The sequence below is a fragment of the Anopheles moucheti genome, chromosome 3, assembly GCF_943734755.1.
Source record: "Anopheles moucheti chromosome 3, idAnoMoucSN_F20_07, whole genome shotgun sequence".
Lineage (NCBI taxonomy): Eukaryota > Metazoa > Arthropoda > Insecta > Diptera > Culicidae > Anopheles > Anopheles moucheti.
Genome location: NC_069141.1, coordinates 48,680,493 through 48,698,295, shown reverse-complemented (window position 1 = coordinate 48,698,295; position 17,803 = coordinate 48,680,493). Strand labels below are relative to the sequence as shown.

Below are 17,803 nucleotides of genomic sequence, written 5' to 3'. Positions count from 1 at the left end.
AACTATTATTTTCGTTTATGATAATTTAAAATAAATACGGCGTTTCCAAAATTCGTTTTTGCTAGCTTAATAACAAATGTAGCATTACTAATCATCTACTTTTTTGAATTAATTATCCTTCTGAACTATAATAACTCATCAAACAACTTCAACAAGACATGAAAGCATAAATTAAATTATGTTTTAATTAAAACGACATCAAGGAGGATTAACACCAACAATTAAATTTCTTGTACATGCCTTGCACCATTCGTCACATTTTCAACGGTTTTCCGGCAGCAAAGCAACCACGTGCGATGGAAATATGGTCTGTCAAATTTTCCATTGCAGGGTTAGTTGCACGCTGCCGATTTCAGCTTGCACGTGTAAATTTGAATCCAGTTCTTTTAGGCTCGAAAAAAATGATCCATTTTGATTTTCAAATCGTTACGCATATACATGCGTACAATCATTCTTACGTAAAAGTACGTGATAATGAAACATTATCTTATTTCCTAATCAAAAAACTACACAAAAAGCGTTAAAACTGCGACAAGAAGAAAAATAAATTGATATAAATAAGACAAATGAAACAAACAGATAGCAATGAGCAGATTTTAAACTGAATATGAAAAATTGATAAACCGAATAGCGCAGGGTTTTAGCCAACGAACTCTGTAACCTTGGTGCCCTACTTCACAACTGTCAAATGCATTCTGTCCAATGCGTTCGTGTTCGTTGCGCTGAGAGGAGAGTCTGTTGCATAACTGTGGAAAGAATACAGGAGTAAACTTCATCACCGACCATACAGATGCCATTCTGACTCTCTCGCTAGCGTGTGTCTCGTGTTGTTACATCTGTTTGGTGCTGTGTTGTTGCCGGTGCGCCCGTACAAACCGACGCACTTAATTGTTCGCAAAGGTGGTGTTGCATATTCGCGTGCAAAACATAAACAAACTGTGAAGCTGAACGATTACAGCGAAACCTCGAACGTGTGGTGGCCTGCAGGAAACGTGGTTGCCCTTATGCTCAAGAATCCGCTTATGTGTTTTACAGTTGCACAGTTGCTGCTGGGCCAGATAGAGAACATGCCGAAGATGAACTGAAAACAACAGTGACAACAGTGTGCGTGGCGTTGCTAAAGTAAAACCGCTCGAGAACCGCTTCTTCCTTTGTAGAGACGCCGATCCGACGTCGCACATCAACCTTTTCGGACAGACCCGGTAGCTAACGTCGTTTGAATTGGAGTTCCACAGTGATTACATTTCACTGTCGTATGCAGTTTTGTCTCCATTCGGAACCCAAGACCCCCCAGTCGGTGGAAGCAATTCGTATAGGACGCATCCAAAATGGTGCAGCTCGAGATTAACAAGAAACTGCTGCCGATGAAGGCACACTACTTCCTCTTCAATGCAGGTAAGCGCTTTTCTTCTCGTTCGGATGCATCCCGAAAGGAAGCAGAACATTCAAAAGCCGGCTTCCAGGTGTGCGATGATGATTTACGACTCTAAACCGGTTATTTCTTTTGTCGAAAGGAAGAATTTCGAGAGCTATTTTCGTTGCCTTCATTTTGTAACATTTGCTGCTGTAACGGAGCAATTTAAAATAGAATGCAACAATTATGTAAGGAGTACGAGTTTCTGGTGCTCCAAATTCACCATTACATGACATTGTGGCAACCCAAAACTATTACCCGACACACACGTGTTCGAATAGAATAATCCGGCATGATGATAGTGGTTGTGTCGAAATCGAGTCGACGGGCTTTTTTATGGCGTTATGTGGCCTATTCGTTTACTTTCAGGAACGGCTCCGGTAGTGCCTTTTATGCCGACACTCGTACGGCAGCTTGGCTTCTCGACGGTGATCGTCGGAACGATCTACACGGTCCTGCCGATCGTGGGCATGCTGGTGAAGCCACTGTTCGGCATCATTGCCGATCGGTTTCAGCGCCAGAAGCTGCTTTTTTTGATCTTTCAGGTAACTTCCGAATTTCAACCCCGTGATAAAGAATGAATGTCACCATAAAACATAATCTTATCTTTCCGTTTCTTTCTGTTATTCCCCCTCCGCTAGATTCTTACAGCCGTTCCGTTCTTTCTGATCATGTTCATACCGGCCATCCCTCAGGACTCGACTGTCACATTCCATTGCCACAACGGGGCAGCAGATCTGAAATACTGTCCAGAAAATGGCACCACCATCGACTCGTGCCTGGTGGAAAGTATCACCACCAATGAGAACAACGGTTCGCTACTCTGCGACATGGAATGTCGCACGGAACCGTGGATGTGGGACACAGTGTGCAAGTACTGGAATGTGTCAAAGTACTGCGACGAGAAGAACATCCCCACCGACCGTATCCTAAGACTGACGGGTGTTGTACCCAACAACCACATTAATCTGGTCGACGAGTGTCTTTTCTTTATGTTGCGCGAAGGTAAAATGGATGACAATCGGGTGCCGCTCTACTGCCCGTCCAACATGACCGATTTCCGGACCAGCTGCCAGGTGCAGTGCAACAATGAGCAGGTGATGGGCGCCATCTCGCATTCGAAAATTGCGGACAGCGAAGTGACGGGACTGTACCAGTTCTGGTTGCTGTTCCTGTTTCTGATCTTCAGCTGGGCCGGTATGGCTGTCGTCGTGAGCGTGGGCGATGCGATCTGCTTCGAGATGCTTGGAGATAAGCCCCATCTGTACGGCAACCAGCGACTGTGGGGTTCGATTGGCTGGGGTACTGTTTCACTGTTTGCCGGCTTTCTGGTCGACACACTGTCGGAGGGTAAACTTACGAAGGATTATACGATCGTGTTTTACATGACCGTCGTACTGATCGGGTTCGACATGCTATGCTCATCAAAACTGCAGGTAAAATACGCAATGCATCAGTGTTAGATAACTTACTAAACTGTCCCATTTCAGCACACTCAAACACGTCTTTCAACTAACATTCTGAAGGACGTTGGCAAAATATTTGTCAATTTCCGCATTGTGGTATTCTTTTGCTGGTGTGTGCTGATCGGTTTTGGAACGGCACTAATCTGGAACTTCCTGTTCTGGCACTTGGAAGATCTTGCAAGCGCACAAGAAGGGTAACTAACGTTTCCCACCAGAGCCAACTGCCGTAACTCCTTGTCACTCCTCTTGCTTTCTTTCTCTCTTTCCTCTCTCTAACAGATGTGGCCATTCGACGTGGATTAAAACCTTGGAAGGTATCATCATGTCGATTCAAACGTTCGGCGGTGAGCTGCCGTTCTTTTTCCTGTCCGGTTGGATTCTGAAAAAGATTGGCCACATCCATGCAATGAGCTTGGTGCTGTTAGGATTCGGCGTGCGTTTCTTGCTGTACTCTCTCCTTACCGATCCCTGGTGGGTGATACCGATCGAGTTTATGAACGGTATCACCTTCGGACTGTTCTATGCAACGATGGCATCCTATGCCAGCATCGTGGCACCACCCGGCACAGAGGCCACAATGCAGGTTAGTTAGAGGGAAGCAAAGCCGTAAGTGTACGCAGGACAAAATTTATCATTATATTCTGCGCTTCTTCTTTTAGGGACTCGTGGGTGCTGTTTTCGAAGGTGTCGGTGTATCATTAGGCAGCTTGCTGGCCGGCAACCTATTCGAACGCATCGGTGGTAGCTCCACGTTCCGTGCGTTCGGCATAGCGGCACTGGTACTGTTCGTGCTGCACGTTGCCGTACAGAAGCTAACCGATCGTTTCGGCAGCCAGGGTAAGCAACAACAAAAAGTGGATAGCTTAACGGGCGTTAAGCTGAAGGAAAATGGGACGCATGGGTCGGGGTTAGGCGGGGACGATATCTCGAATGGACAGCTGGCCAAAACCAATTCCATCCTGTCGGAATCGACCGTTCAGGAGGAGCTGCACGATGGCGAGGAAAAAACTAATGGTGGTAGCCACGTAGATACAAAGACTGCCTCGAATGGAAACGTTGCACATCACGTGCCCGAGACGTGTTCGGAAAAGACGTCAAATGGCAAACCGACTGCAGCTCCCGACGGGCAACTGTACGAAGTGCCATTGAACTAATGTATTTGGTGTTAGCTTTCTGGAAGCTCTACTTGAAAATAGTATAAATTCGGGATAGATGCGAGAATTCTTCGTCAGTATGGAATTATTGCCATATTGGGTAGCTATCCCACACACTGTTAAAACCTCAAAGTAACAAAAGACTAAGCGAACAAATCCTTACAAAGTAAGACCACAAAACTGGCACAGACTATTTGCGTTGCGTTGACGATAATGTACCATTTTCATAAATTTGCATTTTTGATTTTTTTTTTTCGTTTTTGACTCGCAGCGTTCCTTTACTGCAATGAGTTATTAGATTAGTGTATACAAATAAAAACATGCATATGTATTCTTCGTTTACTCTATACCCTTCGAGTGAGTAGTTCATTTAAGGCCTGGCCACATGGCTTAATTGTTAACGAAAGTGTGCCGACATACCCTATGTCTATGACATACACATCATAAAGATGCAGAGAAAACAATAACACTGTTGTTATCCAAAAAACTCGGAAAAAATGGCGTGTGACGTACATACTACCATAAAAAGTTCATTCAGCCTCTTTCCTGCGCTTTTTACTACAATCGATGCACAGTTTGTGCTTCATTTCAATTCCACACTGCAAAGGTGGGTTTAATAGAATAATGTTTGTTTAGTAACTCAATTTATGTTAGTGCGTGTTTCTGTTGTGCTTTAGTAGTATCCTTCTAGTAGAATTTTTCAAATAGTTAAAGCTATTGACACACGCTCTCTATCGCAGTCAAGCCATGATTGGGATGCATGCTACGGTTAGATGGACACTGAACCGTAATGGCTGCAGCCTTCTACTGCTGTCACAATAAGAAGATGATAAGGGATCCTCTCGCAATGATGTGTACTATCCGGCAACATTGTACTGGCGATTTTATTGTCTATGACGGAATGAACCGTATCATGTTGATTACGACGCGCTTTTATATATCTGCAAATGATTGCCATAAACAAAAGGATTGCTGCTATCATCAGAAGGCGGCATTATCATTGGGAGATTAATTACCTTTTGTTGTACACTGCAGCGTAGAGCACGTGCTAACCATGCCTGGTGTGTATCATTAACCGATGGATCCCTCAAGAGAGCTGAAACAATCGTAACATACGTAGAGGTTGCCGTTTATAAAATGCCTTATTACTACTTTATTTACCCGATACTAATGGTTTTGTGCCTTTATTAGCTGTTCCTTGCTATCTTACTTTCGTTTTCGCATGTTTTCGGGTGGGATTTTCCTTGCATGAAAAACAGCATGTGCAACTTTGATGGCTTTCTTACACCGTCGATTTTGTTCTTTGATTGACCGTTTTATTTTCTCATGTTTCAGAAACTCGTCCCGGATACGCACCACCGAAGGAGGCATTGGAAAATTTGGAGGACGATCAACCGATTGTCGCCGGTGGCAGCTATCAGAAGTAGTGGTAAACGGTGTAATTAGGTGTGAAGCAGATTCGTTTAAAATTACTGACAAATTGCATTTACTGTCATCATTCTACAGTGGGACACATTCCAGTGTGTTGTGTGTTTTTTTGTGTGAACGGGTATGTCGGCACTATTGCAGTGACACTTTTTTTTACTATATTTTTACTACTAGAGGAACCAACAGAATAAACGTCATTATAGCATTAAGAAAAATGTGAACGAAAATTGGCTCGTTTTGATTACTAGTTTATTTTATTTGATTGTTTCTGTTCGCTCTGCACCACTGTGCGTAGTGTTGTGTGTTTGTGTACTGTGAAGCACCCCAAGACAAAACATGTTTCCACTTTTCGGAAGATAAAATATTGGAGACGATTCTGAGTATGGTTTTTGGTGCACACATACACACCCACATGCACGATCTCCAACAACGATGGCCCACAACGATTCCTTCAGGCACGGTTTACACTCATTTCGAATGAGGCTGCTAAAATGTCTAGCGCCTTCAGACAACTCTCACTATTCGTTCCATTTCACGTTCGTCTTGTAATTGTTTAGATTGCTTCGTTACGAAGACAGCTGTCGATACACACACTTCTGTCTCTAATCTTCCCAATGGGACAATAGTCCCCTGCTGCCTGTATTTAAAGAACCATCTGTATGCCAACGGGCACGACGCTTCTCCTACTGCTTTGAGCATCATCTTGCAAATCGGTGCACGGGATTACGATTTTCGTGGGGTTCTTTTACTGTTTGCCACCAACGATTCTTCATAATGCAATTGTTGTAATTTCGTTGCGCATTGGTTCACTTTAAGTTCCTGGATTTCCAACGCTTTTGCCTATGGGATGGAATAAAACCACTACGTTAGAATTTGGTGTAGTTTTTTCTTGACGTGAAACATGTTACCCTGAGATTCTTTGTCCGTTGATGGATTTGGTGCATTTGCATTTTAATGCGTGAAACCTTCTCTTTGTATGCTTTGGTCTTTAGCACCTGCAAGCAACCAAAAAAAAAAGGGGATTTTATGGCGCTATCCGAAAAAGAAGAATCAAACTGCAGTTCTGATAAAGAAAGCAAAATTACAATCAAATAAAAGAAACGCAACTGTTAATTTTCCAAACGCTGATTTAAGCGCCATTTGTATTGGTATTGAGAAACTGTACAAAAATTGCTGGTATTTTACTAATATCTGAGCTAACGTTCGTATGCATTTTAACGTAATTCAAAAACTGTCTTCGATGACGATTTAATTGCGCTACGCTCATATTAGCTGGCACTTCAGCACGCATTCCTGCCTGTGGAATTTCTACCGGTCCGTCGAGGCCAATTTTCCTAGCGGAAGCAATCTGATCGATGATTGTCTGTGTCGTTTTATCCAGTTCAAACAGAAAGTTCGTTGCACTTAGTGGCATCTGAATCAAAAATGAAGCAATGAGGGTATCAGAATCCGTTTTTCTACAATCCACAATAGGTACGTGTACTTACATTTTGTGTTGCTAAATTCGGTGGCAACGGTGCCTGGTCGTATAAAGCGCTGTTGATCTGCGAAAGGTTGAGCTCTTCCTCGCCGTACACGGTAAACAGGGGACGATCCCAACGGCTGCTGTCTTGCGGTTCCTCGTACCGTAGACAAAGGGCATCGAACGTGTCGGCATTTAAATCACTCCCACTGGTAGCTGAGTTTTGTATTATTTCACTTCTGCGTGCTTCCCGCTGCTCAACAGTCATGGCACAATGTACCGTACATTGGGTCGTACGAGCGTTTTTGCTCATGCAGAAAATTTCGTACCGATATCCTTTAATGTAGTTTGTGCCATCCATAATGACCAGCGATGTTTTGGATAGTAGTTTCATAGCTTCCGACTTCAGGCTGGCTCGAATTTGTTTTTCCTTCGTCGTATCGGTAATACTTTCGTTTACACCGTACCCGGACCGTACAATACAGTCCGCCTCAGACACAATGTGGACGGGCCCTTTACCGTTTTCGGTAAAATATGTTTCCAGCTCTTTTGCACGGGTTGTTTTCCCACTGCGCGGTAAGCCGGTGATGACAATAAGAGGCATATTGGGCCACTTTTACTACAGAATTTTCGTATTTTTCTCCCAATAGTAACACTTTTGCTATGGTAAACACTGTTTGTTGCACGTTGATCACTTTGACAGGTCGCTCGGTGAGACGTCAACGAAAGAATGGGTTTGTGACGTAGGAACAAAAGATGCATTTTGCGAAAACAAACAATCTACTTGCCGATGGAAAATGTATCTAATTCTTTACAAATACCCCACACTTTTCTTGAGCAAATATTTAGCACGAAACGACCGGATCTTCCACGCGAACACAGCCGTTAAACAATACGTTGCATTGTTCAAGAAGAATTGCGTAAATTGCGAACACAAATCGAATGATACACAATCCACTAAACTGCTGAATTCTGCCACTTACCATATCGTTCACCTCCTGTATCTGCCGACTAGAGAACGCATTCTTTTCACTGGTCATCGCAATTTGCAGATCATTTTGTTTGTTTCTGTGGAAAAAGAATCAGTTGAAGAGTAACATGACTCCTTGGCATACAGTACTACGACACCGTCGCTCACAGCAATCACTCACATTAGTTCCTTTAAATTTTCCTTAACTTCCTTCAGCTTAGGCTCATAGATCTGCAGCAATCCGCCCGATAGTGCTCTGACCGTTTCGTTGTGCTCCAGGATGTCCTGACTTTCGCTATCGGAGCTAAAAAGCATGGCCGGCGATAGGGAACAAAAATGGGAAATAGTCACGCATCTGGCTAAATGTTCTTCACACCGTTTCATCTTACGTTTCCTCAGACATGGTCGTGTGTGGTTGGTGCTCTGGAATGTCGTAATTGTGCTTCCCTTTTCCAGCGATAACTGCGTGAGATTACTGATTATCGGAATGCAGGACGAGTTTTGTGTTTGTTTACATCCACTACGGTTCTCAAGGTGTATACCCAAGGAACAATTTTTACTCCGCAACTAGCATCCTTAGCATCGTTGCCGATAATCCGGGTTCCATCTAACCGGGTGTCTGATTATCCGTGCAGCATTCCGAGAACACCGTTGACGGAAGATTTGAAAGACCCAATGATATACGATAAGATGATTGATCCAGTTCTTAAAGAAAACAACTACAATTTCTTTTGCAACAATAGAACGCACAGGGGAAATAAATTATACTCTAAAAAAGCCCTACCTACGACACATTATTCGCTAATTTTAACAAAAATAGGATATATGCCTATGATCCGTGTTATCCGATTATCCGCAACCGTCAATCGGTGGCACGGATAATCGGTGCTCCACTGTATTGAGATCCCACACAAAATTGGGCTGTGCTTGTTCTTTGGGTAGTTGCTGGTAAAAATTGTTTCTTGGGAATACGGCTTGACGTTTAGCGCAGTCCAAAACGCCGAACTACACGCAGCTGTGGAGTCGTTTAAATATTTGTCCAAAAACACTTCCAAACTGTATCGTTTGCTATATTTTGTGTCTGTTTTCGAAAGTTATTTCGATCCCCCACTGTCTTGGGGGTCACTGTTGCTCTAGTTTTATTATACTTTATGCAGAAGACCTTGTTCGGTAAACCACGTTTTTCACCGGCAAACCAGCACAATGTTGACAAACAAAGTGTTCATGAAGAAAACCAAACGCGGTAATATTCTGAAAATTGTCCGCGAACATTACCTGCGAGATGATATCTGGTGCGGTTCAGCAGCCTGTCATAAGTGCCCCCTGGAAGAGAATACTGTACTGCTGGAGGACGTTCCGAAATCCGTCAGCGAACGTTTTCCCTTTCCGCATTATCTGCTACTGGATACGAATATCATACTCTATCAGATGGATCTGCTAGAAGAGAGTGCAATCCAGAACGTGATCATCCTCAACACGGTGCTGGATGAGGTGAAGCATCGGAGTGCAGTAATATACAAGCGATTGCGAACGATTTTGTCCAATCCAGAGCGAAAGTTCTACACCTTCGTCAATGAACACCACAAGGACACGTACGTGGAGCGTATGCCCGGCGAATCGGCGAACGACCGGAACGATCGTATGATCCGGACGGCGACGGAATGGTACGAGGAACATCTCCGCCAGGAAAAGCGAAAAGATACAAGCGTACACATCGTATTGCTCTCGGACGATGCCGATAATCGGGCTAAAGCGTCCGAGCTCGGTCTGAACACGTGTTCCGCGGCGGAATACATGGAAGCTGCAAAGGAGAATTATGCACATTTGCTGGACAAGATTGCCCAACGAGACGTAGTTTGCGCCTCGAAGGATCCACTATTCCCATCGCATCTGACCGTAATGCAGATACACGAAGGCATCAAGGATGGAAAGTTGATGCAGGGTGGGTTTTTGGCTTCGCGGGAAAATTACCTCGAGGGGTATGTGCGAGTCGAAGGCATTGAGAAAGCGGTCCTCATTCAGGGAAGAATGAATCTGAACCGTGCCGTCGATGGGGATGTAGTGGCGATCGAAATGCTGCCCGAGAGCGAATGGAAAGCTCCGAGCGACGTGGTACTGGTGGATGAACAGAACGATCCGGGCGATATGGTGGAACCGGATCCAACGTTCAGCGTAAAGCCACAGGCGGAACGTGAGCCAACAGCCAAAGTAGTTGGCATTATTAAACGGAAATGGCGTCAGTACTGTGGGATTCTAATACCCAGCCACATCCAGGGTTCAACCCGTCATATTTTTGTGCCGGCAGAACGCAAAATTCCACGCATTCGAATCGAAACGCGGCAGGCCGCGACGCTCCTCTCCCAACGTATCATTGTTGCGATAGATCAGTGGCCACGCCATTCGCGCTATCCGCAGGGTCATTTCGTGCGTGCTCTCGGACCGATCGGTTCAAAGGAAACGGAGAACGAAGTTATTCTGCTAGAGCACGACGTACCGCACAACCGTTTCTCGGAGGACGTACTGGCCTGTCTGCCGCAGATGCCTTGGGTAATCACAAGCGAAGATTTAAAGCGCCGAGTGGACTTGCGCGGTATTACCATCTGCTCGGTAGATCCGCCCGGCTGTACGGACATCGATGATGCCTTGCACGCTCGCCGTTTACCGAACGGGAACATTGAAGTAGGAGTCCACATTGCGGACGTAAGCCATTTCATTCGACCGGGCACTGCGATCGATCGTGAAGCTGCCAGTCGTGCCACCACCGTTTATTTGGTCGACAAGCGTATCGACATGGTACCGGAGCTGCTCAGTTCCAATCTTTGTTCGTTACGTGGAGGCGAGGAACGATTCGCATTTTCCTGTATCTGGGAGTTGGACGATGAGGCTAACATAAAGCACACAAAGTGCCACAAGAGTGTGATCAAGTCGAAAAATGCACTCACCTACGAAGAGGCACAAATTATCATCGATGACTCGAAGCAAACCAACGAGGTGGCCGCTTCATTGCGTATGCTGAACCGGCTCGCGAAAATCTTGAAAAAACGACGCACGGAGAAAGGGGCCTTGGTGTTGGCTTCGCCTGAAATTCGTTTCCACGTGGATAGCGAAACACACGATCCTATCGACGTGAAAGCGAAGCAACTGCTAGAAACTAACTCGATGGTGGAGGAATTCATGCTGCTCGCGAACGTTTCGGTTGCGGAGAAGATCGAACAAGAGTTTCCCGAGTGTGCGATGTTGCGTCGTCATCCATGTCCTCCCCAGTCAAACTACGAGCCACTGGTGAAGGCTGCACAGCACCAGGGCTTTGAAATTGTGACGACAAGCGGCAAGGAACTGGCCACCAGCTTAGACAGTGCAGTAAAGCCGGAAAATCCATACTTCAACACGATGCTGCGCATTCTGGCTACGCGTTGTATGATGCAGGCCGTTTATTTCATCAGTGGCACACTGCAGCGGGATGAATTTTTCCATTACGGGTTGGCCGCTCCAATTTACACCCACTTCACGTCTCCGATTCGTCGCTATGCCGACATCATTGTGCACCGTCTGCTGGCCGCTTGTATCGGAGCTGATTCCACGTATCCGGAGCTGCTGGACAAAAAGATCAATTCTAATCTGTGTAACAACCTGAACTACCGTAACCGAATGGCACAGTACGCTGGTAGGGCGTCCGTTGCACTGCACACTCACCTGTTCTTCCGCAAGCGGTCGGAGGATGAGCAAGCGTACATCTTATTCATTCGCAAGAACGCCCTACAGATACTGGTGCCAAAGTATGGGTTCGAGGGTACGATTTACGTGACGGGACGTAATAACGAGGAAATCAAAACGGGCGTCCGGTTCGTGTACGACGAGGAAAGACAGACGCAGCGTTGCGGAAATATCGTGTTCAAAGCGTTCGATCCTGTTGTCGTACGATTGAGCCTGGATTCGACGAATGTACAGCACGAGAAGCTTGTTTTTGAACTGGTGGAACCATACATTGAAGGTTTCAGCGTGAAGCCGGATGGCAGCGTGTCGGAAATTGAAGCACCGAAACGGAAAAGCGACCAGACTCCTGCGAAATCGAAGAAAAGCAAAAAAGCGAAATAAAACGAACGCTTATGTAAGCAGGTTCTTTTGTACACACAGAGTTTTAGAATAAATCGAAACTGGAAATAAATCCATTCTAATTAATCCGTTGCCAGTCATTCCGCGGTTGACCTCCACCAACAACTAGTGTATCAACAGGTTGAACTAGGATTAATACGGCCGACAAGTTTGTTGTGCACGGATTCGTGAAAATGGGTAGTGTTATCAAGAATTGGGTTGTTTCTGAATTCGCTACAGCGAACTTGTATTGTTCCCCGACATCATTGTGCAAATAGAGGACTGCTGGATTGTGTGATACGAGGATAGTAAAGAACCCCAATTACTTAGACATCATGGACACCATGTGATACTCAGGCGGATCCAATGTTTGATCTACACTTATGAATTCAGCGCATTACACAGGAGTGTCCCCGTGGCTAACTTTCTCTTCTGTCTTTGTCTTTGGGATTATTTGAGAAGAAACCAATCAGTGAACAACAGAGTAGGGAGAATGATTCGAACATGCGGAAAATGTAACGAAAAGGATAATTCTTCATTTAATTTAACCTTTGGATATTTGGCTTTTTATACAAACGGTTAACTACACAAATACCATACACACAAGTGATGAATTACATATTAATTATACTATATTTTTGGCATAACTTGAAAACTAAACAGTTCCTGCTGACCTTACACAAACTGTCTGCTTCTGTCTTTCACGGTCCCACAGGAGGATGTCTCGTTTGTTTTTGTGTTGCTTGTTTGCTTAGATTTAATAAATATCATCTTAGATGTTAACACACATGCATATCCGTATCTGCGCGCCCGTTTTCGTTCTGCGTTTGTTTCCGTGGTCAAGTTGTCTTTTTGTTTTCAAATTTCGCTAAAGAAGCTTGCATTTGGAAGGCCACAGCAAGCATGACTTGATTCTTTTAAATTCATTCATGGTTTCATTCTTTTAAAAATTTTTAACATACATCTCCTAATGCATATCAAAGGGTTTATCAATGAATCTAGCACCATTTGATAATTTAACGTATTAGCTAATTTAAGAAAATCCATTTTTACGGTCTTTTATCGTCAAACATCTTTCAGCTTCAAAGCGGATCATTTCGATGAGAGTTGTAAAACATCAAAAATGTATAAAAAAAAATGGAACTCAACAAATCAACGTGCCTTATAAAAATGTTACTTTATGCAATCTATGCAACAAATTGTCTTTCTCCCCTTTCCTTAGGTGTCAACCGAGTGCGCTTAATTCTTATTACCAATGAATCATTTAAAACCACACGTGAAAACAGATGAATAGCTTAAAAATCATGTGCGAACGCTTCTTAACCATTCCGTATTCTATAACATCCAGTCAATATGCTTTTATATAGATGCACGTGTAAAATATCTGTAACGATTTTTTTAAAGAGTACATTCCACTTTTTCCGTTTCTCTCGTGTGCCATTCCGATATAAGATGACTTAGCTTTCTGAGTGCCTTTCCACGATTTGTTACAATTTGTTGGTCGTTTTGCGTTTTTTTATGTACAGCTGTTATAAAATAGGTTTCCTTCTTTTTTTTATTCCCATCCTAACTCCTAATAACTCGGCCAGCTGATGAAAAATGTAATATCACAAATAAAATGCTTACTGATTACTGATATGACGAAGAGACCATCATCGGTGCGTTTCATTTACTTAGTTGCAAACAAAAATTACATACGTATAAAATATATAAAGATATGTCCTGAGCGTAACGATTAACCTAATCGACAGAGGATGGCAAAAATGGAACGCTAATGCACGTTAATGCGGCTTTTGAGGTGGATGAAAGATTTTGTTGTATTATCGATCACCGATAGCGCGTGATACATAACAGGTGGGCTGATAATTGTTTGGCCTATGACAGTAAAACACTTTTTTTTGGCCAAATTATTTTTTTGTATTCAACATACGTCCCTTCAAGGGCGATACACCGATTTTAGCGGTCTTTAAATTTTTCGATACCTTTTTTGTAGTGGTATTTGCCCCTTGCCTAAAAAAACAACTTGGTTTCGGCGATCACCTCTTCATCCGACGAAAATTTCTTCTCAGAGGACATCCTTTTGGAATCTGAGAAATGGGGTTAGTCACTGGGAGCCACATCTGGGGAGTACGATGGGTGGAGAAGCAATTCGTAGTCTAGTTCATGAATTTTTGCCATTGTTTTCACTGATTTGTGGCACGGTGCATTGTCTTGATGAAACAAATTTTTTTTCTTCAAATGTGGCCGTTTTTTGGCGATTTCGTCCTTCAAAAGCTCCAATAACTTGATTTAGTAGTTGCTGTTAATGGTCTTTACTTTCTCAAGATAATCGATGAAGATTATTCCTTGCGAATCCCAAAAAACTGATGCCATAACCTTGTCAACTGATTGTTGCGTTTTCCCCGTTTTGGAGCAGGTTTATCGCGTTCAGTCCACTCGGACGACTGTCGATTGGACTTTGGAGTGAAGTGGAGAAGCCAAGACTCATCCATGGTAACATACTGACGCAAAAACTCGGATTTATTTCGCTTAAACAGCTCCAAACACTGCACTGAATCATCAACTTGTTGTTGTTTTTGTTCAAATGTGAGCTCGCGCGGCACAGAGCTATCTCATATCCAAATACTCGTGAACGATATGTCCAACATTCCTTGACATTCCTTAGACATCTTTAAGGTGTCAGCTATCTCGATCAACTTCGCATTACGGTTGCTTTTAATAATTTTGTGATTTTTTTTTTGTTTTCCTCAGTAACCACCTCTTTTGGGCGTCCACTGTGTTCACCGTAGTCAGTGCTCATTTCACTACTTTTAAATTTAGCAAAGCAATATTTTATGGTTGATTTTGGTGGAACAGTGTCCAAAGACTCTTCATCAAGCCAATTTTTGGCTTCAACTGTATTTTTACCCTTCAAAAACCAATAATTTATCGCGAAATTCCTTCTTTTCCCATGATTACTCAAAACACAAAAGTTTCGTCACACAAAATGCTCCAGCCTACTAGGTTATGGCCCGAGTGCTGTCAAATTTGGACAGAATTCGTTTGAAGGTTGGTACAAACGAAATATGATATGGAAATAAATCTTTTAGCGCGATATATGTGTTACGCCAAACAATTATCAGCCCACCTGTTATGCATTCCAACATTGGTTGGGTTGTTGGGGAAAAGGTAAATGAAAAAAGGTTTTAACTAGACGAGCTCCAAGGGAGCGGATCGTACGTCGTAAACGATGAATGATGGGAAGCGAAAATGAAAATGTTTGCTTGTAGTGGCCGCTCCGGCATTCCAGAACCGACATCTATTCGTCCTGCTGAAGGTGAAATCGTCCGACCGTACGGTAGCACACCCACCGAAACGCCGTCCGCATACGACCGCAGATCCATGGGCAAAGTCCACCGGCAGTTAGAATCTGCGAGCACCAGTACTTCAAATAATCGGTAAAGTTGGTGGTTAAGGAGATATTAACACATCAAACACATAAATCTAGAAAAAAAATCCACCATCACTGAAATTGGGCAAGTTTGGCTTTGAAAAGGATATTATAAACTCCATGGTGAATGGCCTCCATTGATGTAGGACACGTAGGTGAAACCATCTTTGCATTTGCCTCGAATCGAGTAATAGTAAGGCAAAAAGGAATGAAGGACAAACCTAAAATGAGGAAACGAAAGAACCATACATGAATCTAAACCCTTTTCGATATTTATTTAGAACGGCACAGCCTGTTCCTCTAAACGTACCCTCTTCGTTCGTAGAAAAGTATGGCGGTACGATTCGTGGTTAGGACGTGGAGAAATATTGCCTTCACTTTGTGTCGCTCGGCAGTCGTTAGGTGGTTGATGAGTGAGTCAAGCAACAGCGAACCAATACCGTTTTGGCGGTACTTTCGATGCACACCCAGCGACAGAATGTACCCAATCTCTGCATCCCGACCCATCGATTCCGGTAGAATGCCTCGATCCTGTGAACGGTATAAAGCGCACTATTTGCGAGTAATGTTACGAGACACGGGTGTCATACACGAACGCGAACGCTTTACCTCTTTGTTAAGCTTGCCGTACGATTTAATCTCTGCCACTATGAGACCGATGATGCTGAAGTTGTAGATTGCTGCCAGCGCGAAAAAGCGCGTACTGGACGTAATGTCCACGTACCATGAGAGTGGATAATCGATGGGGAACCAATCCTGGCACAAAGTCCGTACCTCCTCGAGATCGTCCGGGCAGAGAAACCGAAGCTGTACATCGTTCGCTGAACACAGTGGTACCGACGGATATTCGTACGAGTTTTGAAGACGCTCGTTGTTTTTTGTGCTGCCAAGGTGGTTCACTGGAAACCTGCGGTGAGCAGAAACCGACATTTTATTGGATGGTTTCGGCATTACTCCATATCTAGAATGACCTTCGTTAGGCTTACGAAGCTTTTCACCTGACATGGTGGTATGTGCAGTAAGTGAACTACTAGATAAGATTAACGAGCGAAACACTTGAATGAGCACCGCACAGGTGATATTCAATCCCACAGTAGCCCATGCAATGCAACACTGGTCGTGAGTTGGAATTGGAAACGCTTTGGAAGCTCATTACGGTTCGGGAAGTGTTTTACATTTCCATTTGACCTAAGAATGATGGTTTTTGTAGTTTGGTGCGGTACAACATTCTTACAGTACTGCGTTTATTGCACCGATGCATAGATGTAACAGCATTGTGTTCCCACAAACGAACATGGGTCATTGAACGCCTTCCCCCTTCAGTGCAAGAGTGCGCATTATCAATTAGTTCCGATTTATGCAAACATTGACGACACCATCAGGCTGCCAGGCAACCGCCCATAAACCTTAATTGCATTTTGTAGTGCAGCGCCGCCAAAGCTAAGCATTGCTCACGTCAACGTCGTAACAAAGGCCCATGTTTAATGGGCAAATATTTGCTCGAACAGTATTGAAATCTACCCTCCTGCTGCGTAAGCGGGACGTTTGTCGCGTGCATGCGCCCCGTTCCTTCCTTGTTTTCACTTTGGCACCAAAAAGTAAACAAATAGTGCAGCTCAGCGAAATTCTGCTGAAAAAAAACTTGCCAGCCAAGAAACGTGAAGGAAGGAAGTTTCTATTAATTTCAACTAAACTGAACTCCAAACACTTCTGGCGATAAAAATGAAAGAAAAAGCAAAGGAATTAGCAGGATTATTCTTACCAGGTAAATGATTGAGCCATTGGGGCAGTTGCTCCCGCGTTCGGACCGAGGTGGCCGAGCAGATCTTGTTGTATGGAACACCGTTCTCTTTACCGGAAGCTTTTGCACAAGAAATCTAGCGACACAGCTGAGACTCACGCAGCACTACTGTTATCACATTGCCTGTGGTATCGTAAGCAGCCACATTTAGCCAGACGTTTTCGAGTACCCATCGTAACACGATTTATTATCTCATTCACGGTCGACCCGTCTCGACGCACGATCACAATCGTCTTGATGATGATGACATTTTTTTCACTATTGACACTCGCCAGATATCAAACCGTTCTTGCTCACAACGCCACGCAATAAACCGAACGCAATGGGGACGTTGATCGGTGTAGCGCCAGCTTTGGAGTCCTTCGCGGCCAATAAAACTATGCTGCGGTTGAGCAGTTAATCAAAATCAATTAAATTTCGATTCTGTACAGTGAGAGAGGTTTGACAGTTGACCTTGTTTTGGATTTTTGCAGCCCACCATAGACTGCCCCTATCGGGTGATGCACATCGTAGAGTGATCTGATTTGCTTCTCTGTCACTCTAGCTGGTTTTATGTACACAAATCGTGGTGACGTCATGGGATGAA

General features: G+C 43.9%; 5 protein-coding genes across 7 annotated transcripts; 2 read left to right on the top strand and 3 right to left on the bottom strand.

Annotated features, from left to right (window-relative positions):
• The first annotated feature begins 737 nt into the window (after nucleotides 1-737).
• On the top strand, nucleotides 738-5,656 carry LOC128303374 (major facilitator superfamily domain-containing protein 6). 2 transcript variants are annotated; one of them, XR_008287391.1, is made up of 7 exons: nucleotides 738-1,395; nucleotides 1,784-1,959; nucleotides 2,056-2,850; nucleotides 2,905-3,074; nucleotides 3,160-3,463; nucleotides 3,540-4,641; nucleotides 5,370-5,418. XR_008287391.1 is itself a non-coding variant. In XM_053040308.1 (7 exons), exons 1-7 carry the CDS (start codon nucleotides 1,329-1,331, stop codon nucleotides 5,459-5,461), a joined length of 1,782 nt encoding a protein of 593 aa, XP_052896268.1. In that variant the 5' UTR covers nucleotides 738-1,328; the 3' UTR covers nucleotides 5,462-5,656. The 2 variants fall into 2 exon arrangements, 1 of the variants encoding a protein (XP_052896268.1); XM_053040308.1 differs by having other exon boundaries at nucleotides 3,540-3,717; nucleotides 5,370-5,656.
• Nucleotides 5,657-5,718: 62 nt separating this feature from the next.
• LOC128303376 (biogenesis of lysosome-related organelles complex 1 subunit 6) lies at nucleotides 5,719-8,420 on the bottom strand. Its single transcript, XM_053040310.1, has 5 exons — nucleotides 8,284-8,420; nucleotides 8,076-8,198; nucleotides 7,908-7,992; nucleotides 6,371-6,457; nucleotides 5,719-6,302 (listed from the first exon to the last, which is right to left on the bottom strand). The coding sequence occupies exons 1-5, from the start codon at nucleotides 8,295-8,297 to the stop codon at nucleotides 6,186-6,188; spliced, it is 426 nt and encodes a 141-aa protein (XP_052896270.1). The 5' UTR covers nucleotides 8,298-8,420; the 3' UTR covers nucleotides 5,719-6,185.
• Nucleotides 6,490-7,890, bottom strand: LOC128303375 (protein KTI12 homolog). The gene is made up of 2 exons (XM_053040309.1): nucleotides 6,950-7,890; nucleotides 6,490-6,876 (listed from the first exon to the last, which is right to left on the bottom strand). The coding sequence occupies exons 1-2, from the start codon at nucleotides 7,526-7,528 to the stop codon at nucleotides 6,592-6,594; spliced, it is 864 nt and encodes a 287-aa protein (XP_052896269.1). The 5' UTR covers nucleotides 7,529-7,890; the 3' UTR covers nucleotides 6,490-6,591.
• A 496-nt stretch (nucleotides 8,421-8,916) lies between the features above and the next one.
• LOC128301575 (exosome complex exonuclease RRP44) lies at nucleotides 8,917-12,073 on the top strand. Its single transcript, XM_053038130.1, has one exon. The coding sequence runs from the start codon at nucleotides 9,098-9,100 to the stop codon at nucleotides 11,987-11,989; it is 2,892 nt and encodes a 963-aa protein (XP_052894090.1). The 5' UTR covers nucleotides 8,917-9,097; the 3' UTR covers nucleotides 11,990-12,073.
• A 2,894-nt stretch (nucleotides 12,074-14,967) lies between these two features.
• Nucleotides 14,968-17,512, bottom strand: LOC128304069 (N-alpha-acetyltransferase 60). Of its 2 annotated transcripts, XM_053041196.1 has the most exons (5): nucleotides 17,179-17,512; nucleotides 16,026-16,323; nucleotides 15,727-15,968; nucleotides 15,527-15,637; nucleotides 14,968-15,423 (listed from the first exon to the last, which is right to left on the bottom strand). In XM_053041196.1, exons 1-5 carry the CDS (start codon nucleotides 17,196-17,198, stop codon nucleotides 15,285-15,287), a joined length of 810 nt encoding a protein of 269 aa, XP_052897156.1. In that variant the 5' UTR covers nucleotides 17,199-17,512; the 3' UTR covers nucleotides 14,968-15,284. The 2 variants fall into 2 exon arrangements, with proteins under 2 accessions (XP_052897156.1, XP_052897157.1); XM_053041197.1 differs by lacking the exon at nucleotides 14,968-15,423 and having other exon boundaries at nucleotides 15,427-15,637; nucleotides 15,727-15,947.
• Between the last annotated feature and the right edge of the window lie 291 nt (nucleotides 17,513-17,803).